The following is a 25,632-nucleotide window of genomic DNA, read 5'->3' on the forward strand; positions in this document are numbered from 1 at the left end:
CATTCCAAAGAGGATTTTTCTCCCTGCTGTCCCGATTCCTTAATGGATGATTTCCAAACTTGTTGACCCATTAGGTATGGAGCTCTAATAATCCTGAAGGGTTGGCATCCCCCTGTAGTATGTTTACGCTCATATATATATACATATCCATATTTGGTGGGATTAAGAGTAAAGGAATATTAAAGTAAAGGAAATACAAATCTACGACGAAGAGCCGCTGCACCCATGGGCAGATGGATATCTAGTCTGACTTTCACAGATATGTCTGTTTGCATGTGTGGGTTTGTATGTGTGTGTGTGTGTGTGTGTGCGCACGCCTTTTTGGTTAGTCTATCTCAGTCAATTTCACAGCCTGAAAGCAATGAAACAAAAGTAAAGCCGTTCCTACAAAGTAAATCCACTATTGTGCTTGGGCTGCATATGTGTCCATTTTATAAAAACTTGTTTGAGGTCACATTTATAACATATTTTAATAAATAATGAACCTGACACATACTGTGTGTACAAGTAGCTGTACAAATGTTACATCCTGCAGGAGTCATGTAGAAGCCTGTCACAAAAGGGCAAATATATAAATGATACACCACAGTTCACTGCAGTTTTCATTCATGTCTATGTATTTTATTATGGTATGTGATTTGACTTCACCAGAGATCCCATAGCATCACATTTCAACAAACATTCTCAGGTTCACTTCGGTATTATTCAAAACATTAGTTAGATCTTCTAAATCAAACACGAACCTCTCTCACATCAGATATTCTGACTTCAAATAAAAATAAAATAAAATAAAATTCAAAATAAAGTGTGATACAGAACAGACACAGTTAATTCAGGTGTGTGATGTCTGGAGCGACACTGCTGTGAATGCTGGGACAGAGCCAGTGCTATACACCGTATATGATGTGGAAATGTGTGTGTGAGAAATGTTTTCACATTAAGATCACATCACATTAAACACACCTGTGCAAAGGAAATGAGTGCCAAGATATAGGAATGTTTGTTTGTGTTGATTTGATTGTAGTATTTGTTGTAAAACCTTTCTACAGTTTAGATTTATTGATATTTGCAAAGAAAAATAAGCCATGCCTTCCTTTTACAAGCTCCACAGACTGTTTGTACACCTCTCCACTCATCACACTTAGAGCTCACTGTGTGTGTTTTACAGTCACCTTTCTATTCAATTTATTGACCTTTATCAATGCACTGAATAGACAAAGAAGATAAAGTTGCAGGAAGCCCTGTAGCACCATCTACTGGCAACAACATTTACCACACGTTCAGAAATACACGAGCCAAATTAGTTGAAGGGTTACTATGAGGGATTTGTTGATTTGATCCCTTTCTCTGCTTTGCTTTTGGTAGTGTAGTGTTGTCTGGTGTATCTTTCTGGAAACCATCTTTACTGAACTGAGGTTCCCACAGTGATTTGCATTTGTCTTGATGGCTCTACTGAAATGCCTGATTAACTCATTGAGATATTGTTTGGGTTCCCAATAAAACTGTCTCATATGACTGATATATTCACTTTTTTTTCAGATATGATGTGCATTTCATGGTATAGGAGCGGAGGGTTTCCAATGAAGGATTGTCGCACCTTATTACAGTGTCACTATGTACAATGTATATGAATTTTTCACACACTGCTGACAAAAAGCCTTCTCACAGCATCACACTCATACCATGATACTTGATGGCGGTGCAGGATGGAAGCTGTGACACGCTCCCACTCAGCACTTGGTCTGATGTTTGAAGAGTTCATTTTTATTTCATCAAAGTCGAGAAACTCCAGACTTACCCTCATCTTTTCCTTCCTCAGGCCAATTACAAAGGCCATAGTTTTATTACTTGCTCAACTTGCTGTCCCTCTGGTGAGTAACACAGTCATTTTGTATTTCTGTCATTGCTCTCTTTGAGTCTTGCTCGTCTCACCGATCACTGGCTCTGGTTGTTCCACAATATATTATTCCATATAGGTCTACAGTATGAGGCTCCTTTAAACTATGAACACTCATTCTAACTTAAATCATAGTACCTCCCTCCAGATCTGTGACTTCTCATATACAGCAGGTTGGTATAAGCCAGGTGATTACCTAGGGCGCCAAACAGGTTCAGTATAAAAGAAATTACAGTATGTGATGTAAAGGTCAAGGTCATGGTCAAGTTTATTTATAGAGCACCTTATAAACAACCTAGGTTGAGGTGCTTTACATAAAATAAATAACAATAAAATACAATGATACATTTCAAAAAGACAATGTCTAGGCAGCGAGGACAAAGATGAACAGTAGCCTAACCTGATATCAATAATCAGATTTTGTTCTACATATCTTCAGAACCCGAATCATAATAGCTTTTATTGCCAAGTAGTCATTTTACCTGGTGCATAGTGCAAAACACAAGAAAGATGATAGTTATAAGTACAAAAATACAATAACATTTTTTTAAAAAAAAGACAAACTATGGTTAAAAAAGGGGTTAATTGATAACCAGGATTAGTGTAAATGTAGGAAATAACCTACAGATAATGTTGACATAGAGCAGAGGTTGAGCAAAGTTAAAATAGTGAGATAGAACAGACATAAAAGTACTGTAAAATTATTCCTGAAAGATTTTAATGAAAAATTCAGACCCTTCAGGGTGACATTAAAAATGTCCAGAGACAGCTCTGCTCACATGCTTGTCTCTAAAATCAGTTCAGTGCATGTCATGGCACAGTTTGGGCTCTAATGACACAATGGGGGCGTATCTGTTTTGTTCATGTCCAGTCAAATGAAAAAGTGTCATTCAAGTTAAAACGATCTTTCACTCTGGGGAATTTGGATGCAGCTTCAGTCACTTTGAGCAGTCAATGCAGATCAGCTGTTTGCTTGTTATTTCGAACATTTTCAGCTTTTTAACTTTTAATTTTTTATGTGTGTCTAAAATTAATTACCTGGGAGAGTTTCTCTGTTTTCCACTGGGAGCTGGTCTCTGTAGGCAAAACAGCTGCTGCAGATGCAAACCTCTCCATGTGAAATGACATATGTAAAGTTTTAAATACTGCATTAGCTTTGCATTTAACTGGCTTTTAAATAGGTAGACCTGTCTGTGCATATTGGTAAAATGACAGATAATTTAAAGTTTATACTTTCAACAACAGCTCTGTGAATATGAATTTTATATATATAAACATACATTATGTTAGCAGTTCACATAACAGTGCAGTTAAAAGGTCTTACAGACATTTCTATTATTGTGAAGATGGCTGATGTGTCAAAATATAGTTTGTTCAGTAGATCAGTAAGCTGACATCAAAGAGAAACAAACCACTGCTGTGATATCCCATTCCCACTCCACACCAGCTCAGACTGAAACTCTGCTGTTTTTCCTCGAGTGCAAAGCTAGCCTTCGCCGACTTTATTGGCACACTGGGCTTAATTAACTTGGAGTAGAGTGTTTACTGTCAGACAACTGGCTTCATTTTGCTTTTGATGAATGATTGATGCCCCTCAAGGGGGAAGCAGCAAATGAGCACAGGCATAGAAAAAGGTCTAATGCTCCCTTGCCAAACAGGGAAAATGGTCAAAAATAAACATCATGAAACAAACATCATTGAAAGGGATGGGATTATGTACACCAATGTGTGTCAATAAGGATATACAGGGAATAACCTTTTAATCTTTACTCAGCGATTAGATAATACAGCCAAGAAACCAAGACTTTCTTAAACCATTTGTTTTACCGTGTTGCCATGCCATTCGCCAGCTGATCTCGTGATGTATTCAACTGGGGAAAAAAAGCATCTACCATTGCAGATTTGAGGATTTGAAGACACTTAAGGTTTTCTTAAGATCTAAGACAGACATATTTGGACTTGTGATACCACAGATACTCACAAGAGGGGTTGTGGGAAGATGAAAGAGATTAGAAATATAAACAGATTCCTGTCTCACAAGTGTAAAACTTGTTCAACCGAAAGTCCACTTGTTTACTCTTTTAATATTATCTGTAGGCTATCTTAATCAGTGAATGGATTATGTGTAGATATTTTCATAAATATTCCAGGAAGGGAACGTCACGTAGGCCTATAACGCTTTTAGCTACAGGTATTAACTTATAAATATTACAAATATTTAAATATTAACGATCATATTGTTAAAAGAGGTCAGGAGTTAAACAGGTTTGGAGCCACTTATCTAACTATGAGGAAGCTTTGGTTTGCATTAGACATGTGGATATTTCCCAGAACAGTGCCTCTAGACAATCAGGATGTGCAGGTCTAACCAAGTCACAACAAGATTGTGGGAATGTACTGACTCAACACTTTCTGCATATCATCATTAACTATGTAGATTTATTATTTGTACTGTGCGCTACAGTGACACAGAGGCAAATGAGTTCATAACACTTATCTCACACCATGGGGCGGCACTGTGTAACCTGAGCTGAAGAGAGGTGTTACCAAGTTCAGTCTAACCCTGTGGTAATTTACTGGCAAAGGAGGAAGTGACTCATTTCGACAAGTTGATATGAACAACAAGGGTGTAATGCTCTCAACACGACCCACAGAACTTCTTATGAAACATGTTACACCCTTCACCTGTGACTCTGCTGTAAATAAAAGAGAACAACAAAATGAGGTCATGAAATAAAGTGCTAGCCTCATCAAGTTAAGTTCTCACAGTCTGTTCTGAACACAGAGCCTGACAAGTCTGTAAAATTAGTAGGCTAGAGGAAAGAAGGGGAAACAGATAAACATTTCCTCCTCACAATGGTGCCAAGGGAAAGGTCAGGTGATCACTATTGTTGTAAGATTTATATTCTGGGGCCTATGAATATCCATTGCAAATTTTATGGAAATTTAGCCATTAGTTTTTGAAAGGTCAGGTAGTTGTAAGAATAATGAGGTATTGGGGACTATTAATATCTGTGTCAACTTCATGCAAATATGACCCAGCGCTTGTTGAGACACCTCACTCTTTCCCTTCCCAAGCTGGTACACAGGAGTACGATGAGTGAAGAATGTGGTTTTTAATTATGTATATATCGAAAAGACAAAAAAAATCCTACCACCTAGCTGGGCATTGACTGGGAGGTTGAGTCCCATGTCAACAGGCATCGATCCATGCTCCTGCAGTGTCTCAGTGAGGAAAAACACAGGCAGCTGAGTCGATGCCCTGTGGTTAACCCTGCGCCTGAACATCACTGTAGAGGAGGACGAGAACATGAGTCTCCCTGTGAGCATCGATAAAGTGAATCTATAGTCCAGTCAGTTTTGTGTTGTTTCAGTTTTCTCAGGAAGAATTTTTCTGCCCAGGACAAAGGAAAAATGCATGAAGACCTCAGAGTCATTGAATATATGAGACACCACAATTGACTCTTGGCTTACAATTAGGCCTATTAAATGAAGAAGTCAAAGTTATAGGATGAAAAATCAATATTCAAATTCAACAGCTGCTAAATTGATATTTTGACTTATTATTCCGACTTAACAAGACCAAAACTTCACTAATTGCAAATATTTTTTCTCATCTGGCAGGAAAGGACCACAACTGCATCCAACTGTAATGGACATAGTGTGAGAGATCCAAGGATACCAACCAGATAAAAAAAAAAAAAGAAAGAAAAGAAAAAGGTAACACTCCTACATGAGGAATGGCAAGTTCCACATGCAACGATGCCAAAAAAGGAGTTCCCAGTGTAACTTACAGTCAGTCCTACAACATTAGTTGAGTTGACATAAAACATCAGTCATAGTTAATAAGGATAAAAGAAAAGGAAACAAGGAACTGTTATACCATTTTCTCACTAGCGATTGTTCCTACTTTATTTAATAAGTGATTGTTCCCCTCAGTGTACGAAGACAAACAGAACATAGAGCATATGTTTTTTCTTTGTCCCACTTCAAATCTTTTTTGGTGTGACATATATAATTGGATTGCTTTAAAAATAAATGATGTACTGCCTCTTAAATTATACGATATTCTCTTTTATTTTGATAATCGTGGCTGTTTCTGACACTATTAATGTTATTATACTCTTGGGTAAATATCATATCCATTGTGCAAAATGGAGAAACTCTAAACCTTCCTTTTCATGTTTCATTAATGAGTTTAAGTTATTCTTTTCATCCCTTAAGAAGATAAACAACAAATATGCAACAAAATTAAGCTTAAATATTTCTCGTCTCCTTCTCTTTTAAACTTTAGTTATATTTAACTTATCTTTTGCTGCTCTGTTTTTATGTTGAACGTGTATGCCTGGAAATTGTATTTATTTGCCTTGATTTATTTATTATTTACCTTTTTGTTTCATGATTCCCCTACTGTTCATGTTTGCACTCTACACGTGCCTGTTTTGTTTTTTTTCATGTGTATTACTGTTGATATTGTCCTCATTGAGAGTTTGTATTTTCAATACTAAATAAAAAAAAAAAATAAAAAAAAGGTATTGTCTATCAAAAAAAAAAAAGAAGACAAACAGAACATGGTGAAACTAAACAGTGATGATGGGAATGTCAGGTGATTGGCGATCATCAGTGACTCTCGGTGGTGGTGTGGGTTTGGTTTGGTTTGGGTTGCGAAACTGTTTTTCCTGTCCTGACGTTAACAGGGTGGGATGATGACGTAGGAGAACGCCGCCATACAAAAAGCGGCTCGACGTGACGTAGATGAACAGTCAGCATTCTTCTTCCACCGGGGCCGGTAGCAGAAGCAGCAGCATCCTAGCATCCGTGTTTTGTGCTATTTTTAAAACAAAACCTCACAACACAGGGTTTAACACGACGTTAGACTCGTCTTTCCAATTCTGCCGTTATTTATTTATTTCTCTTGGTCGACCAAGACAACAACTACGCTGACGTTCCTTTTGTAAAGGTAAGATAATTTTTTTCGGTGGCTTCCCGTGTCAGGCTAAAACGTTAGCCGCCAGCGGTTAGCCGACCGGTCCGGTAACGTAGGAAGTTCGTTGTAGGTTTGATTGTCACGAATTAAGCGATAAATAGCTAATCTGGTTTTTCAAGATTAGCGCAATTTCAAAAAATAAAAATAAGAAAATGTCGAAACGATTTATGTTTAGGAAAATCGTGTCTGATTTCTGGTGGTTGTTTACAGCCCGTTAGCCGTTAGCTTACCGGCGGCCTACAGAACAAAACCCTCCAGATGTCGCTGTGTGGACTTCCGGTGTCTGAACAAAGACCTCATAAAATCAGCTGATGGTTTTTTCGGTGGACATAAGAGTCCTTTTTTAAAATATATATATCTGAATACACAACAATATCAGTTGATTGCCTAAAGGTAGACACGGATACTATCCAAATTCAGTATTTTTTATGTATTTTCCGTGGTGAATTTAAAACATGCGCATCGGGGAATGCGATTAGTAAAACGTCAAACTAGGTCATCGAAGAAATCTTATTCACGTTTCTGATTGCCAATAACGGATCGAGTTACAATTTCCCCTGATATTTGGATTGGGACAATCCAGTAATGCGTATATGCAATCTGGGTCAGGACTGATTTCGAAATTTGCTCTCCCCCCTCCTCTCGGATAGAGTTTCCTGTATCCAGGCTGCCCTCCATGATTAGGGTGAGAGGTTTAGATAAGGTACTTAACGCTCGGATAACCACCCTTAGGTTATGGTTAGCAGGACTGGTTGGTTGGGCTTTATAGTCGGGCTGATGGTAACGAAGAGACACAAAGCGGCTGGGGAAACAGGCGACATCGACGTATCGCATCCATCGTAGTGTGCTAAGCTAACTCTGTTTCGCATTCACTTATAGTGAACACGTGTTTGCGCTCATGTGGCCAATAAGCCGAGATAAAATCGATTAAAAAAGTTGATTAAAAATTAAATCTGCCGTTTCAGATACGACTGTCGCTTGGTTGTAATGTGATGGATGCCAATCACATCAGAAAGTCCGTAGGCCGTCAAGCCTCAAAAAGGCCTCGACTACTGTTGCTCCAAAAAGGCCTTATGTAGACGTAGAAATACCAATGAAGTCATAATCAAGTGGTTTCTATTTTCTATATCTGTGTGCAATATACAGTAGCCTGGACTTTATTTAGTTTTATTTATAGCCTCTGATGAATTAACGTGGATCTTAAATAAATGGTTAAAAGGTTAAATCAGCCATCCATTTTCTGCTACTTACGTGAATCGAGGTCGTGTTTAACCAGTAATTCACGCTGTTATGGGGAAGTGGTGACACCACCAATGTCAATAAATGAATGCCCTTGATAACTTATTGTTGACTTTATTGTGCTCATCCATGTATAACTTTCAAACTTTGGTCAGTATAGTGGTTCTTTGTTTTAGGTCCATGTTTGCTTTTGAACCTTGCAGAAACTGTCCAGTGTTTGCTCTCATTTTACGGCCTTTAGCTGTCAGCTAATTTGTCACTGTTTATCTGTGTCTGTCCCTAGGTCGCTCTTTCCTGCCCCATTCCTAGACCTTTATTCTTTTCAGATATACTTAGTCAAGCCGCCAAAGTGGAGAGTGTCGTTGCGCCAGGGGGTCCTTCTCGTTTCAGGTAATCAACAAAATTACAATTTGCCTTTTTTTTTATTTAACAATCCTCTCAAATAGCTTACATAAAGACTTAGGCTCACTCTTTCTTATACAAGGTTAAAACAGTTTTCCTTTTTTTTCTTTTTTTTTTGGTATCACAGTGTAGGGGGAGGAGGTGGGGGTGCACCTCAGCACTATCCCAAGACTGTCGGCAACAGGTGATTTTTACATATTTTCCTTTCACCTAGATCACGTAGTCACCAAGCCTTTTTCATCTTTTATTCATAGGCTATAAATTGCTTTCCCACATCTTATTTCGTCTGCACAGCTGGGGGAACTGGGGTCTCTAATAAATGGCTTCTGGGCATTTAAGTGGCTCATCTCATAGTGCATTTAAGGCTTAGTCAAAACTGCAGTGGCCCAGGTTCAAATCAGACCTGTGGCCCTTTGCTACATGTTATCCCTCCGACTCTATCCCAATTTTCCTGTCTATCTCCCACTATCTCTCTACAATAAAGGCATAAAAGCCCAAAAATTAAAACTATTTGTCTGTTTGGCTACTGCTCTTTGTTGCTCTTTGTGTTTGGTCAAACAAAACCAGACAGTCATAACTTTTGTTAAGTGCAAAGTTGTGATGGACATTTATTCATTATCTTTTGTTTGCTCTTAAACCAAATTACTTATTGGACAATTAATCGGCTTGAAACTGATTTCAAAATTTGCTGTGGCTTTAATTTGCCAATGCCATTTTAATCTTGATAATAGAGCTTGCAGCTACCTTTTGCCATAGAACAACATACAGTTCCTGGGTGAGATGATAATAAAGCAGCTCACAATCAGTGATTTTCTTAAATTATTGATTGCGGATATTGTTACTTGCCAACTACTTTGTGACAAATTAGCTTCCAATCGACATATAATGTGTCAAACAAATAATCCACACACCCCCGAGCCGGGTCAGTGATGGTTGAGCCTATTCCTGGCATGAAATTAAAGCCTTGCATAGTGAACATGTTTCACTTTTTTTTTTTTTTTTACTGGTGGGACTTTCCAGTGCAGTGTAAATAGCTACTTTTCTGGGAATCAGTTCTTTCTGCACTAGAACAGTAGTTGCCAGTGATGCTGATATTCAATACAGGTCATATTTGGGGGGGATTAGCAATACTCGTATTGGTACATATCTACTTTATATAATTTAGCCACCATTCATCAGAGCTAGGAACCTGAGCTATAATGTCATGTTTTACACAAAAGATATTTCCATGATTTTTCAATTGCTGTATTTTGTGTTCATTGCAGCGAGTTCCTGGGGAAAACCCCAGGTACTGGCAGTCAGAGATGGGTACCTTCTCGAAGCACTAGACGAGATGCCAACTCCTCCAATGAGAAAGGGCAACATGATTCAATCTTCAGGAAAGTGAGAGGGTAGGTTTCCATTTTTAGATCCATTTCTCAATTCCTCTTGGTCACTCGCCATCTGAGATTATCTGTTGTTAAATCACTGGTAATTATTGTCTTTTTTAAAGGCATTATTTAATCACTTGTCCTTTCTCCTCCTCATCAGCATACTTAATAAGTTGACTCCTGAGAAGTTTGACAAACTATGCCTGGAGCTCCTCAATGTGGGTGTAGATTCAAAACTTGTCTTGAAAGGAATCATCTTGTTGGTGAGTATAGTACTCTCTCAAACGGTGCTTGTCCTTAACTGCCGTGATTCATTCAAATGTTGACGAGAATATTTTATAAAAAATTTCTAGATTGTTGACAAAGCCCTCGAAGAGCCCAAGTACAGCCAGTTATACGCTCAGCTATGTCTACGCTTGTCTGAGGATGCACCGAACTTTGAAGAACCAACAACAGAAAGTCAAGCAACACAAAAGCAGAATACTGTAAGTTACTGTTTTTATTGAACAATAACATTTGCACTTTACGGTTTCCTGCTATGGTCTTTTTTCTTATTGCGAACAAATTATGTTTTACAGACCTTCAGAAGACTTCTTATTTCCAAGCTTCAAGATGAATTTGAGAACCGCGCCAGAAATGTTGAACGTAAGTAAATTATATCTGACACGTGGTTTTTTTTTAATGTTAATTTTACACAAATTGTATTTCTAAATCAATTCATTTTCTTTTCTGTAGTCTTTGACAAAAGCGACGCCCCACTCACCTCTGAGGAGGAGGAGCAGCGCGCGATCGCAAAGATCAAGATGCTGGGCAACATCAAATTCATCGGCGAACTTGGCAAACTCAACCTTATCCACGAATCTATCCTTCACAAATGCATCAAAACAGTAAGTCCGGTTGATTTTTAATTTGTCATTTTGAACCCATCCCAAAATCTGCATCCTCACAGTTTTGATATTCAAAGTCACCTCATCACTTGTGGAAGGAATTATAGTAAGTGTGTGAAATGTTTCTCATTTCTTGTCAAGCTTTTGGAGAAGAAGAAGAAAGTCCAACTTAAGGATATGGGCGAAGATTTGGAATGCCTCTGTCAGATAATGAAAACAGTGGGACCTAAAATTGATCACGAAAAGGCTAGGGTGAGTACATCTGGGAAAACGGCAAATAATGGTCTGTTTTGAAATCCCCTTTTTGTTCAATTTTATTAACAAATAAATTCTCCTTTCAGTCTCTGATCGATCAGTACTTTGGCCGCATGAAATGCCTAACTAACAACAAGGAGCTGCCAGCGAGGATTCGATTCCTGCTGCAGAACATGGTGGAGCTTCGAGACAACAACTGGGTGCCGCGCAAGGCTTATGTTGACAACGGACCAAAGACAATCAACCAAGTTCGTCAGGATGCAGTAAAGGTTAGTCCACCCAGTCCACTGTAGGATGACATTTACGATGGGCATTTATCTTGGACTTCATTTGCATGATTTTATAGATCAAATACGTTTTTGAACTGCAAAGTAAGCTATCTATGATCATGATGTAACCTTATAATCTGATTTGTCTTTGCAGGATCTGGGTGTTTTCATTCCACCTGCCAATGATGGAATGAGAAATGAGTTCTTCATGGACAGCTCCTCCTTCCTGCCAACAAAGATGAAGTTTGACAGGGAGCCTCTTGGTGGGCTGGCCGATATGTTTGGACAACTGCCTGGTATGTCACTTCCTTTTCCCCCTTTTGACTAATAAGAGGAGGAGTTGCACTACTTCCCTGACGCATTAATATGGGCTGGACCTTCCCGTCAGTGTTTTTTTTTTAAACATTGTCTTGTTTTGTTTAGGCATTGGCATTGGTACAGGTCCAGGAGTCATTCAGGACCACTACTCTCCGACCATGGGGCGTCACCGCACAAATCCACTCTACAATGGCCATATTGGAAATGGCAACAGTTCACACCAGCCTCAGTTTGAAGCAGGAAACAAGATGTTCATAAAACCAAACCAGGTACTTACCCAATTGTAATTGTTTTTTATTTATGGCCAGGCAAATGTATGCAGTCATTACCAACGATCAGTCATCATTACTAACGTTCATGCTGTGATTTCTCTCTAAAAGGGGCAGAATTCACCAGTTTTCAGCCATAAACAGAATCACTCAGGGCAGATGCAGTCTTCTAAGGATATGGGCTCACGATTCGGCAAGAAAGGGAAACTCAACGCTGATGAGGTAACCCAGCTGCTTTCATTGATTATGTATTACGTACCTTTCAGTTTAAGAGATGTGGAGTAATATCCTCAGCATGGGGTATTGTTCTGAACCTTGTTTTTCTTTCTTCTCCCTTCTAGATCAGTCTGAGGCCAGCACAGTCCTTTATCTTGAGTAAAAAACAAGTGCCAAAGCTGCAGCCCCAGATGACGATGATTCCTGCAAGTGCCCAAGGCTCCCCACTGGGACAGGTAACACATTTACATTTTTTAAATAAATACACTGGATGGATGCAGTACCAGGAAACATGTACTCATGTGGCTTTCTTTCTACAGTCTCCACAGCTTGGCTTGAAGACCAATCCTCCTCCAATTCAGGAAAAACCTGCCAAGCCCAATAAAAAGGCTCCTCCTACAAAGGAAGAGCTGCACAAAATGACAGTAAGTTCCTCATAATTCACTCTGTACGTCCTTCCCACAAACTATGTTTTGAATGTACATCTGACTGGATTCTTTTCATCCAAGGAGACACTGTTGACAGACTACCTGAACAACAAGAACACAGAGGAGGCACTGAACGCTGTGAAGGAGATGAAAGCGCCGAAGTACTTCCTGTCTGAGATGCTGAACAAGATTGTGGTTCAATCCCTTGACCGTTCAGATGAGGATAAGGAACTAGCAAACGCCCTGATCCATGCACTCTGCACCGAGGGGCTCGTCACTGGTGAAAACCTAATGCAGGTCAGTGTTGTGACGCACAATCTGATATTCATCATAACACAGAACTCAAGTAAAGCAATAATCAGTTCACTTTTAATATGGAGGTTATTCAGATCTATACTTTTTTTTTTGAACAGGCCTTTTTGAGTGTGTTGGACCAGTGTCCCAAGATCGAAGAAGAAATCCCCCTGGTGAAGTCGTACCTGGCCCAGTTTGCCGCACATGCGATCATCGCTGACCTGGTCAGCCTCACAGACTTGGCCCATCAGCTGGAGAACGGCGCACACTTCCCACTTTTCCTGCTCTGCCTGCAGCAGATGGTCAAACTGAAGGACCGCGAGTGGCTGAGTGACCTGTTCCAGCAGAGCACAGTCAACATGCAGAAGATGCTGCCTGGTACGTCCAAACCCCAACTGACCTCATATTTACACCTAATCACACTTCCATTAATTAGCCCTGATTGTTTTTTGATGATACTGAGAATTTTAGTCTGAGTATTAATGTATTTATTACTCCTGCAGAAATAGACCAGAACAAGGACAGGATGCTTGAGATTCTGGAGGGCAAAGGTCTCAGCTTCTTGTTCCCGCTGATGAAACTGGAGAAGGAGCTGCTGAAGCAGATCAAAGTAGACCCCTCTCCACAGTCCATCTACAAGTGGATCAAGGACAACATCTCCCCTAAACTCCACACTGACAAAGGCTTTGTCAACATCCTCATGACCAGGTACAGAAGTGGACAGTGTTTCTAATGGTGTAAACAGACTTTACTGAGTTGATGTGGTGTTTAACATCAAGTGTTTTAAAGTGTATTAATAGTTTTCTTGTCTGGCAGTTTCTTGCAGTACATTGCCTACGAAACCAACCCTGACGACGATGAGGAGCAGCTTGCAGCACCCAGTAAGGAGCAGCTGGATGAAGAGAAGCAGCTGATGCTGTCTTTCAAGCCAGTGATGCAAAAGTTCCTACACGACCACATCGACCTGCAAGTGGGCGCATTGTACGCCCTGCAGGTCCACTGCAACGCCAAGGGATTCCCCAAAGGTGTGTATGCTTGTAGTGTAACCTGCCAGCTCATGGCCAGAGATTTTTTCTCATGTAGAGAAGTTCACTAACTTTCCCTCCTTTTTTTTTTTCAGGCATGTTACTGCGCTACTTTGTAAACTTTTATGACATGGAAATAATTGAAGAAGAAGCCTTCCTTTCATGGAAAGAGGATATCACCCAAGAGTATCCAGGGAAGGGGAAAGCGCTATTTCAGGTATGTTGCGAGTAAATTTACGCTCTTTAGTGTCCCGGTTGTGATCAAGTTATTAGAGTGTGTTACAACACCAACTTGAGATGTTACCTAGAGTATTTTGAAAATAGTTGCTTAGTGACCGTTCCATTGTACATTGAGTGTTTCCATCTTATTAATGTCTTGTGTGTTTTACGTTGCAGGTGAACCAGTGGCTGACCTGGCTGGAGACCGCAGAAGAGGAGGAGTCAGAGGATGAAGATTACTGAGGAACAGGCCAAAGCCATGTGTTATCAGGATGCAATGAATGATTGTGGATATTCTTCCTTTTTTTTTTTTTTTTTAACTTTCGTAACGTTTTTTGTTTCTTTGTGCCCTTCCCTGTTTCAGCCTAACGCCCTCCCCTCTCCTCTTGTTTATAAATATTTTCCAACCACTGTTAAAATTCATTTCACTATGAAATGCTTTGCCAGATCAAGCCAGCATCACCATCTTATTATAACTGCTTTTCTTTCTAATTCCCTCTTATTTGGCATCTTACAGCAGATGTTTTATACATTTCAATCATCATGGGTTACGTTTCCTGTTATCAGTAGGTGGTATTTTGCAGAAAGATGTACCAGCACCAGACCCATTAATCACCTTTTACATCTGGTAGGAGTCACCAAGTGCTGCCGAAACTATTGACTTAAACTGTTTACAAAAGAGAAAAGGCTCAAAGAGACTTTCTCAACATTTTATCTGTTAATCAGTTTTTAGATGCACTTTGCTCAACATCTTGAGTCGTTGCAATAGTAAAAAATACACTTTCCTTGATTTGTTATCAGTCCTGGGTTGTTGGCTCGAGTGATTTAGACTGGTTTTCCTGTGCGTGAAAACAGACCGTTTTGTCTCGAATCAAAAATCTTGATCATGATTTGATGATTCTGTATCAATAATGGCCTGTTTTTACTTGCACTGTTTGATTTCAGTTACCCACACTTAGTCTGAAGTTTTTTTGTTTTTTTTTTCCTTCCATGTATGAAACTTTTGTGCTGTTAGGAATGGATATGTGTGGCCTTGGCTTTTTTTAATTTATCAATTAATATGGATATACCTCTAACGTATCTCGGACTTTACTTGAATGTCTCGGTGTCAACGTCGAGACAGCCAAAGCTTAGTTTCCTGTGCTAGTTGTTCACCACCGCGTGTGGAAATTTTAAGTCTGTTTTCCATATTTGTCAAGTTTTTAAATGGTCTTTTTATCTTCATAAAATAACAAAGAATGTACTGTATGTGTACACTTAAAACCCTCTTTTGGAGTGTCACTGTAATTTTAAGTGCAACAAGATGAGTGTGCAAGTATAGATCAAGGTTGAATAAAGTTTAACAGTTACTTTTGGTGTCATTAACGCTTGCTCTTTTTTGGTTTTTTTTTTTTGCAAATGCACCTGTTTTCAGGCTGTCCATCAACACAATATCATAAAACACCCATTTGTGAAAAGACCACATATTTGTCACATTCATTGACTTCACATCCTTCCATCATATTCTTGTGAATGCAGTAGGCTGACATTTAATATTCTGAATCTGTGTTTTTCAACCTTTGGGTCGAGACACTTGTAATTGATTAAAAAAACAAATACTGATGCAAATATTTAACTAATTCTTTTTAAGATTATTTAAAAACACCTCAATCTTAAACAATTCTTTACTTTCAGCCTGATCCTCCAGTCAGTGCCCCTGGCTCATAATCTGGAGTTGGTCCCCGGGCGCTGCACCGTGGCTGCCCACTGCTCCTCAGGGATGTGTTAAATGCAGAGAAAGAATTTCACTGTACTAGCTGTATATGTGACAAATAAAGTACCTTTATATAAAAATATCTGAGCTGGCCCCAAAAACTTGTGATGGGGTCACGAGTCAAAAGGTTGGGAACCACTGTCCTAAATATTTTGACATGGGAATGTGGGTGAAGCTCTGCAACACTACAATTGGACTATCTAGGAAATTAATTTTCTTTACCAATGTGCCACCCTTTTTACCGATTGTCTTTGATTTAAATGCAAAACATTTTTTAATTACATTACCCAAGTAAAATCAAAATATAATGTAAGCATTTGCATTTGAGTGTTAAATCAGAAGCCATATTGTAAGTGATCAAAACATCTTAAGTGATTCCCTATAGTTAGTTACTAAATTTGCTGTTGGAGTACTGGTATTTGCATTTTATGTTCAGCTTATTAAGTGATTGATTTTTTGGTAACACTTTACTTGAAGGTGTCGTCATAAGAGTGACATGACACTGTCCTAAGACTGACATGACACAGTCATGAACGTGTCATAAACATTATGTCAATGTCATAACGTTGTCATTAAGTGTCATTCGGTTAACCCTAACGTAACGTACCGTACCCTAAAGATGCTTAAGAACCATTATGATAAAGAAGCAGAATGTGACAACACACATCTTACACAATTCTTCTTTTCACTTTTATTTGACATTTTGTTGAAACGATCCATGAGTCTTTCCCAACCATCTGTGATAGAAAATAGTTGTTTTACACCTTTTAAGTTCATGTCAAATCACTTATTTTTAACAAAACATCGTCTGTGAAAACACATTCCCTGTAAGACGTGAGAAAAACATCACTGTGTCAAAATAACTACACTTTTTCTAGGCTAACTCCAAGAGAGACGGACAGAAATTCCTGCTTTTAATAAAAAATAAAAATGTAGATGTGGAGATAAGTCTGTGAGCAAGATCTGAAGGTTTAATCGCTGTCGTCATCGTCGTTGTTGGAGGCTTCGGGTTCAGAGCCAGAGCGTCGTGGCGAGGCCTCGTTGTCGGAGCGTCGTGGCGAGGCCTCGTTGTCTGATCCCGCCTCAGATCCCCTGTCTGACCCGCGGCCCGACGCCGCGGCGGGCGAACCGGCCCGGGACTCGTCATCCGATCCGGATCGACTCCTCTTGCTTTCGTTGTCCGACTGCTCCGAGTCAGACTGCCGCTGGACCCTCCTCTTCTTCACGGGGCGGTCGCTGCCGGAGTCGTCGTCCTCGGAGCCCGCAGAGCGCCGAGGGCTGCCCGCCTCGCTGCCGGAGCGGTTCCCTCCTCCATCCGAGTCGCTGTCGGATGCAATACGCTTCCTGTGGCTGCCGCCCTCGTCATCAGATCCTGAGCCGCTGTCTCTTTGTTGTCTGTGCGGGAGAAATTAAGATGCTTTATTGTCATTGTATATTGTATATTGTATATTGAAAGGGCACCAAGTTAGTTAGATTTACTAATGGTTCATCTCTTTGAGAGCAGAATCAGGTTTTGACGACGGTGCTTTTACCTGTCTTCAGCGATTTTCAGTCCATCCTCATCTGAAGACGATTCAGAAGATGAGATGATAGCCTTAGACTTGATCTTTCCTTTGAGAGATGGTGGCAAGCGCTCAGGTTGTGGCTATAAATGGGAAGAAAAAAAAGGTTAGACCCGAGAAGATAATTCAAATCATGACAGAAGAGCACAACAAAGAAAAGACCGCAACGAACCTTTTCGATCCTCTTGCGTTCTTTTTGTTTGCGCTGCTTCTTGGGTCGTGACCCTCCCTCCTCATCATCATCACTGTCTTCCCCTCCTTTAGTGGGTCTGAAACACAGGACACTTTTCTATTAGCATGTTCTTTCTTTGCATCACACTCTTAAAAAAAACACATTAGGCATTCACTGCAGCAGACTCACCGTCTCCTCTTCTTCTTCTTCTTCTCTCCATCCTCGCCCTCCTGCTCACTGCCGCTTCCGCCCTTTCTCTTCTTCTTCTTCTTCATTGGCAGGTCCTCGTCAGAGTCATCGTTGACAAACTCATCCATGTCTCCTCCTTTCTTACGCTTAGAGATATATATGAATAAAGAAAATGTTACTAACGATGTTTTGGTGCCGTAACAGTTTGCCAATGAGTTCTCCATCAGTGCCAACACTCACGCGTCCACCGCTGCCTCCCTTCTTCTTTTCTTTGGCCGCTTCCTTCGACCCTTCTGCGAAGGTGAGAAGATTCTTGGTCTTCTCCACGTACAGAGCTCTCTGCTCCAGGAGCTTCTTCTGTTCCTCTGCCTCTCTGGTTCGTTTCTCCTCCTAACAAGGTTTCAGGGCGACAACCGATTAAGTACATTAACATAAAACATGCAAACCATGACTTCTTCTGGCTGGTTACCAAAAAGTACCTGTTCTTTGGCCAGCTGCTGACGCAGCAAGTCTCTCTCCTGCTCCTGTTTGGCCCGAAGCTCCTTCTCCTCCTCATCCTGCTTTCTGGCTCTTGCAACGTGGTACTGAGCCTGACTCAGCAGGTCAGAGCACTGCCTGCAATCCCACAACACACCCACACCAACAGTGATATCACAGCCCATTTTGAATGAACCACACCCCAGCACAAGCCCCAAGTAGACCATCTTAATTAATGGTATGTGTCAAAACAATGGCAAAGAGCTGCGTCTGTGAATTCTTGTTATATTAATTGAAAGCAAACAAAAACCATGAGGATAAATTCAGACTGACCTGGCCTCAGAGGCAGCAAGAGCGAGATCAAACCTCATCTTGTCTCCGGCCTTGCTGAGGTAGCTGAAGTACCTGTGTGAAGAGGAGGAGGAAAAGGAGGGTGAGAGGGAGATACAAATTGAGGATTGGGCAGAGGATGGAGATCAGGATGGAAGGAGAAGTCATAAATCAAGTGCAGTGTCACTACCTGTGAGCCAGCTCCAGCTCTTTGACGGCGCTCAGCACAGCCTTCAAGTTACTCTTCTCATCCTTCAGCACCAGAGTGGCCAGTCTCTGAAGCACCAGCGCCACATTGAACATCAGCACCGTGTCGCTGGGCGCCACATGACGGGCCTGGTTGGAAATACATCACACAGTAAAAGTTAAACTCTCCTCATTTTTATAGAATAAAACAAAAACCATTCATTTTTTTTCCCTCATCTACCTTCAGTAGCATCTGCTTGCACTCCTGGAGTTTCCCACATTTGAAGAGCGCCCTCGCCAGGTACAGCAGCACCTCGGTGTTCTGATATTTGTAAAATTTCTTCAGGCAGTTCTCGTACTGTGGAGCAGATCAAAAATGCTTCACTGAACCGACTAAAGACAAAAACTTTCAAAAATCTCATCACAAACGGAGGCTCTTACCATCTGCACGGCGCTGATGTACTGCTTCTGCTCGACGTAGATGTGAGCCAGATTCAGCCACACGTCACTGATGTCGGCTGTGGCCTCCCTCACCTGCGCAAACACATCACGAGCCTCTCTGTAGTAGCCCTTGTGGGCGAGGACGGCACCTGGACAAAACAATATCAAGCTTGATGAATATACAACATATAAATAAATACATTTAGTCGTTTTAAAAACAGAATGAAGCTGTACAGACCGATGCCATTGGCAGCGTAGAGGTTCTTTGCATCATTTCGCAGGACTTGTTTGTATATGGCCAGGGCTCGATCCTGATGTCTCTTTTCCTGTAGAGACAAAACCACTGTTACTCCATCTGGGGACCTACAGCTTCTGTTCACACGGTGTTTAATAATGAGACACCCTGCATCACCTAATGATAGACAACATAGACAAACAGCAGCGGTGCCACATCGCCACATTTTAATGAGGGAAGCAGCTCATTTATTAGTTAAACTACTGACAATGCGTGCTATGTGAGATGGATCAGATCATATGCTCACTTAGCAGTGTAATTAGCATGGTGCAATGCTGCAAAAACATTTTTACAAAATGGGAAAGGTTAAAACACAGCCACATCAGTCACAATGGTTTGTGCACTGCGTGTAAGTTTGAGTTTTCAGCATTCAACAAAACACACATGCTGTGTCTCAATTCGAATACTTCCATGAGTACACTGTGATGTAGTATACTACGTGCACTATGTACTTAATTCTGTAGTGTACCATCCAGGTACTTACAGTACACTGCATTTTGACATACTTGTGAATTGAGACTTACATACTCAAAATAGTTAGTGTAAGTATGGAAGTATTGGAATTGAGACACAGCTACAGTCTCTGCTGCATTCGTCTCTTCCAAATTATGTTAAAAACAGCTGTCTGCACCTTTTCCCGGTCTCTGGTTGGCTGGTGCAGCGTCTGCAGCCACACGTTACCCAGAGCCAACATGGAGTAGGTGTCGTTCTGTGTGGACGGCTGCTTCAGGATACGCTCAAACTTCTTTTGTCCCGGTCCCCATTCCTGTTTGGCCAAGTGAAGGTTTCCTATCAGGGACCAGGCGTCCGGGTGATCCTACATCAAACAGAACAGACATCAGAAACTGTCTGGCAGCAGACTGCGTCATCTGCTGTTGTGTGAATATTGCAGTGTACCTGATTAATCTGCAGGGCTTCTTTGAACCAGTCAGAGGCTTCATAGAAGTTTCCTTTGTCACGAGCCATCGCTCCGAGACGCAGGTAACCTGTAAGCCAGAAAAAGATGTAATGATCTTTCAGAGTAACATTCCTTCATCTTCATGATCTCACACTTTTTCCTCTGTCGTGTGTCGTACTTACAGTCCACATAATTTGGATGCTCTCTGAGGATGTTTTTGTAGAGTTTCTCAGCTTCGTGGAATTCACACATGGCCTCGTACAAACGAGCCAGATTGTACGAGGTGGTGACAGAAATGGCGTTGTAGTAATGCTCGTCGTGCTCTCCCTCCGCTTTGGCCCGTTCCAGAGATGCCAGGAAATATTTCTGTAGGAGAGAAGACATGACCCCAACCTTGAAATAGCACTATTGTAGATGCTAAATATACTGTGTGTTTTGCACTTTAAATATCACAAGGAGGGAAGTTTTACATCCCACTTTCTCAGTTTGATATTAGTCAATGAATTCAGTGATGAATGTGGCTGTTGCAAAGCATTAGACTTTAGTCACTCTGTTGGTTTTTCATTCATTACCTTGGCCTCTCCCAGGTTGCCCAGTCTGAAGTGAAGAGCTCCCAAGTTGTTTAGGATCTCAGGGGGAACGTCAGCCTGCACCTTCTCCTGCAGGATGCGGGTGGCTGTCCCGTACGCAGACAGCGCTCCCTGGATGTCGGTCTGCTCCAGGATCTGAGCCAGCTCGATCCAGGCCTCCACATCATCTGGGTACTGCTCCGTTACCTTCTTCAGGTGACCCTAGTGGACAAAAACAGTGACATATATCCATGTCAAAAATATAATATATATTGTATCTATTAAAAACATTCCTCAACTCAAGTCTGGCACAGTTTTCTGAGCCATGTGATATGTGAGTGGCTACGTACTTTGGCGATGTCTCTCTTTTCCTGATCGTCGGATGTTGCATAGAGAGACCCCAGGATTTTCATGGTTTCATAGTTGTTGGGGTAGGCCTTTAAAACCTTCTCAAAGCACTGTGCTGCGTTCTCCTTGTCCCTTCTGTACACGTACATCTGCCCAAGGCCAAAGAAGGGCAACACAAAGGTGGACGAGGCAAACTGAGTGGCCTGGTAGTAATACTGAAACGCTTGGTCATAGTCCTCCTAAAGAAAGGAAAGAGCAGAGATGTCAGAGATGTGAATAGATAATACAGTAAACAGTCAGGATGTTGGTAGTGGATTGGTTTGGATCTTACTTGCACGTGGAAAGAGCGAGCCAACTGGTAGCAGCTCTCAGCCTGCATGGCTTCGACTTCTGTGTTATGGAAAGCATGGAGGGCCAGATGTTGCACTTTGCTGTAGTCCTGATGGGAAACAGAGTCCACATAGGCATGGGTAATTAATATTTAACGACACACAGGTTGAGATTTCTCAGGATTTCGAAAGGACAACAGACTCGTCATTACCTTTTTGAAGAAGAAATGGTTGGCGAGGTGGTTGAGCACCATGGGGTTGCTGGGGTCGATGGTGTAGGCCCGCGACAGGAGCTGCACTCCGTTCTTGATCGAGTCCGCCTCCTTGTTGTTGAGCTCTAAAACCGCCAGACCAACCAGAGCTCCCACGCACTTCGAATTCAGCTCCAGGGCTCGACCGAAAGCCAGGCGAGCCTTTTCCAGTTTGTTGAGCTTCACAAAACAGTGGCCCATCCCCAGCCTGACCTCCGCTGTTCACAGACACAACAAGATGAGGATAAGATGTATATCTATATGTGTAACACATCTGTTTGTATGAGAAACACATCATGTAGCTGTAGATAGACCACCTATCAGCATCATTACTGGCAGATTTACAAGAAGTAAGAGTATTTTTTGTCTGTTTTCATTCATTTTTGTCATTTAATTTGTGAGTATATACTTGAAAAAATTGCACAAAGATGCAAAGAGATTGGAAAGATCGATTGTGCATGTGAAGGCAATAAAAGAAGCTTTGCAATAAAGTATATAAAAAAGTACAAGTATAAACAGAAGAAGTTATGTGTAAAAGATAATCAGTTTATAATGAGAATTGGCATATAGGTTAAACGGGCCTACAGGGCAGAGGTCATCCTGTTACCATTAGTACTAATCTAAAAATTATAGTGTTCAGTCTGGCAGTGTGCGTGCTCTGGGTTTGTACTTTTCTATGGCCACAACTTGACCCCTATAATAAAGAAAATGTCTGAATGAATCAACCAATTTTCAAGATAAACTGGGTAAACCGGGATAACTTGTTTACCTGGACAGCCTGGGTTTGTACGCAAAGCCTTTTTGTAGTACGCCAGTGCTCCTCTGTAATCCTTTTTATTGAAGGAGATGCAAGCTTTACCTGTTGAATTACAATGGTGTGATTATTCAAGTCAGTCACAGTGGTCAGGAGGATCAATCTCTGTTCTCTCTTTTATATATTTCTACTTGCCAAGCAAAGCGGGGATGTTATTGGTGGACTGATTGAGCACAAAGTGGAACTGAGCATCGGCCTGGTCCATCTTGTCTCCCTCCAGCAGGCAGAAACAGGCTCTTCCCAACAAGTGGTTCTGATTGACACATGAGGATGTTGCATGTACTTAAAATGCAAAAATACTACTCCCTTATCCTTTTCATCAGCAGCTGTGACAGACGTGTTACTCACCTGATCGTACATGATGATCTTGTCTGCCATGGTGTACAGCAGCGTGGCCTGCGTGATGAGCTCTTTCTTGGCATCTTTGTTTTTCTCTTTACGTGCTTGTTGGACATAGTAAGCTGCCAATGTGTCCAGACAGGTCATCTGGTCTTTCTCATGGTCTCTGTAGTCGAGGTTTCCATCGATACGAGCTGCCTCGAGGAGCTTGACAAAATCCTCTGTTTTGCCCTGCTTGTAGTACTCCAGCTGAAAAAAGACCAGTGAACCAAATTTAACTTTGTTTTACATGGATTTTACATCTTCATGTCTGAATTGTGTTCACATTTTATAAGATAGCAGCCATCGGTTGCAGCTCCACTGACTCACCGCCAAAGCAATCCATATGTGCAGCTGTGTGTGCTCCTGCTTTAGGATACTGATGACCTCGTCCCCTTCTGGGAGCTGGTCAAAGTCGAGCTCGATGACCTGAAAGGGGCGATATATTTAGGTTAGTAGGCATCAGCGTCTGTATCATTTAGGAGGGTTGTGAATAAGGTTTGATGCATACTGTGACATCAAAATGTGCAGTTGCTCAGTTTTTACCAATACCACCTCACCCTTTAACTTCAAATCAAGATATGTGACTTCTAGTCTAAACAACTCTTGCAGCAACAAAATAAAAGGTATCCAATAACTTTTCTGAATTAGTCAAAACCAGTACTACTGAGTGTCTAGATGTTTTACATAAAACATAACAATGTAATACTACACTTATCTACCCTCAATGAAGGATATAGTGCTGAGAGCTTAGAGATAATGGTTATAAGTTACTTAAAGTCATCAAAGGGGTAGCAATGTTATTGAATTGTATTGTATTTCACAGAGAGATCTTTCAACCCACACCAGTAATGTTATACTGGTTATAGATAACCAGCTCTCTGAATGCATCAATACAACTCGGCACCAAAAAATGCAGATTACAAAAGTGAAATAAAAATACATACAGTAGTCTATTCTACAGGAGTCTTTGGATATCCATTACGCAAGGCTACTAAGGTATAATCAATTCCCAAATTTAATCTGCAGCATAATTATGGATTCAAACGAACAGCCAGTTATAGTAACCCACCCGCCAAACACTTTTAACAACTGTGGATGAATGTAGTTTGAAGTTTGTAGTGTAGTTCTCTAACAGTCACATTTACTTTGTATGTAGTAATACTTTTGCTAACATTTCATAGAATTGTATATGTAACACAAACCACTGTTATGAATAAAGACACAGATATCTCAACACTGGCTGAGTTTAATAATTAAGATAAATATTTATAACTTAGTTGCTCCTGTTGCTGTTGATACATAACGTTACTGATCCACTGGATACGACAGTGACAGAAAACATTTTAATTACTTTATTCAGAGCCACATTTCTCATGTTTCTCTCTCTCATACTGTTTTCTAATAATAGTACGCCCTGTGCATTGCAAGTGTTTACGTTTCGGATACATACATACATCAAACATGAAACTGACATGTACAGACAATTAGCCAGCATTAGCTACAGTTAGCATTGCGGGTAAGTATCGTTAGCATAGCGAGGTTCACTCCAAACATGAACTCCAGTTTACACGAGTTTTACCTCATCGGTGTCCCGTAGAGGGATCTCGATGGACCCCCGAGACATCTTCACCGAGGACAGCTCCACTTTGACTCTGGGAAATTACAAACTATTAAGTAAAAAATTATCTCCAGTCCGTTGTCGGCTGGTAGCTACTTCATGCCTCCGATGGGAAACAACAAACACTCGGACGGCGCAACGGAAATAGTGTCCGGCTGGATCTCTGACCGAGCTGATGTTTGGTTCCGCCCTGAGTGGAGCAGAAAACACGACGACTTTGTTCTAGTGGCAGTGATGTTGCTGTTGTTGTTGGTAAGTATCAGTCAGTGGCAGTGATGGAAATAATGGCGTTATAAAAATAAAAAAAAACGGCAGTAACGAGTAATTTAATCAAAAAGTTACTGTTTCCTCCCCCCTTTATAACGCCGTTAACGTAAATTTACTGTTACTGGCAATAAAAACCCGCCGTTACTCGCCGTTATTTGACTCAAGAAGTCGAGTCACAAAATAATACACACGTTAAAGTGTACGTTATAACAACATACATTTTTTTCATATTTTCAGTCCATCAACTAGTTGGGAAAAAGCCGTTTATCTAGAACTAACCCACTCACTCAGTATTCCTTCGCACACAGTTCGCGGCGCCTGTGCGGAGGTGAGTCGTGAGTGAGTTGGTTAGTTCCAACTTCCAGATAAAAAAGGAGGCAAAGGTTAGCCAAATATACTTGGTTTCTAAACCGTCTTTGGTTTAAGTTAGGGGGGTGAATCCAAGTAGTTTGACACATTTGAGCATTATATTATATATATATATATTTTTTAAAGTAACGCAATAGTTACTTTTCCTGGTAATTAGTTACTTTTAAAATGTAGTAATTCAGTTACTTTTTGGAGAAAGTAACTAGGCTACAGTATTAATTTTTAAAAGTAGGCTAATGTGCCCAACACTGGTCAGTGGTAATATCACACTGCAAAAACACAGCTGTAGGCCTAAATGTAGTGGAGGT

The 25,632-nt window shown here is 40.8% G+C and overlaps 2 protein-coding genes across 2 annotated transcripts; one reads left to right on the forward strand and one right to left on the reverse strand.

The window, feature by feature from the left end:
- The first annotated feature begins 9,851 nt into the window (after positions 1-9,851).
- eif4g2a (eukaryotic translation initiation factor 4, gamma 2a) lies at positions 9,852-15,424 on the forward strand. The gene is made up of 18 exons (XM_085761013.1): positions 9,852-9,916; positions 10,056-10,158; positions 10,249-10,380; positions 10,474-10,540; positions 10,631-10,782; positions 10,924-11,034; positions 11,124-11,306; positions 11,461-11,602; positions 11,730-11,893; positions 12,005-12,115; positions 12,235-12,345; positions 12,430-12,534; positions 12,619-12,834; positions 12,951-13,209; positions 13,335-13,539; positions 13,648-13,856; positions 13,952-14,073; positions 14,253-15,424. The coding sequence occupies exons 5-18, from the start codon at positions 10,699-10,701 to the stop codon at positions 14,316-14,318; spliced, it is 2,088 nt and encodes a 695-aa protein (XP_085617139.1). The 5' UTR covers positions 9,852-9,916; positions 10,056-10,158; positions 10,249-10,380; positions 10,474-10,540; positions 10,631-10,698; the 3' UTR covers positions 14,319-15,424.
- Positions 15,425-16,504: 1,080 nt separating this feature from the next.
- Positions 16,505-24,825, reverse strand: ctr9 (CTR9 component of Paf1/RNA polymerase II complex). The gene is made up of 23 exons (XM_085761027.1): positions 24,650-24,825; positions 23,398-23,496; positions 23,038-23,277; positions 22,825-22,942; positions 22,645-22,734; positions 21,837-22,093; positions 21,627-21,734; positions 21,298-21,534; positions 20,951-21,169; positions 20,561-20,744; positions 20,378-20,466; positions 20,112-20,297; positions 19,424-19,511; positions 19,186-19,334; positions 18,986-19,102; positions 18,749-18,894; positions 18,562-18,633; positions 18,231-18,366; positions 17,992-18,141; positions 17,752-17,897; positions 17,563-17,659; positions 17,361-17,473; positions 16,505-17,223 (listed from the first exon to the last, which is right to left on the reverse strand). Exons 1-23 carry the CDS (start codon positions 24,692-24,694, stop codon positions 16,800-16,802), a joined length of 3,510 nt encoding a protein of 1,169 aa, XP_085617153.1. The 5' UTR covers positions 24,695-24,825; the 3' UTR covers positions 16,505-16,799.
- Positions 24,826-25,632: the final 807 nt, after the last annotated feature.

Source organism: Trachurus japonicus, chromosome 3 (genome assembly GCF_045865225.1).
Source record: "Trachurus japonicus isolate A0001 chromosome 3, Traja_1.0".
NCBI lineage: Eukaryota > Metazoa > Chordata > Actinopteri > Carangiformes > Carangidae > Trachurus > Trachurus japonicus.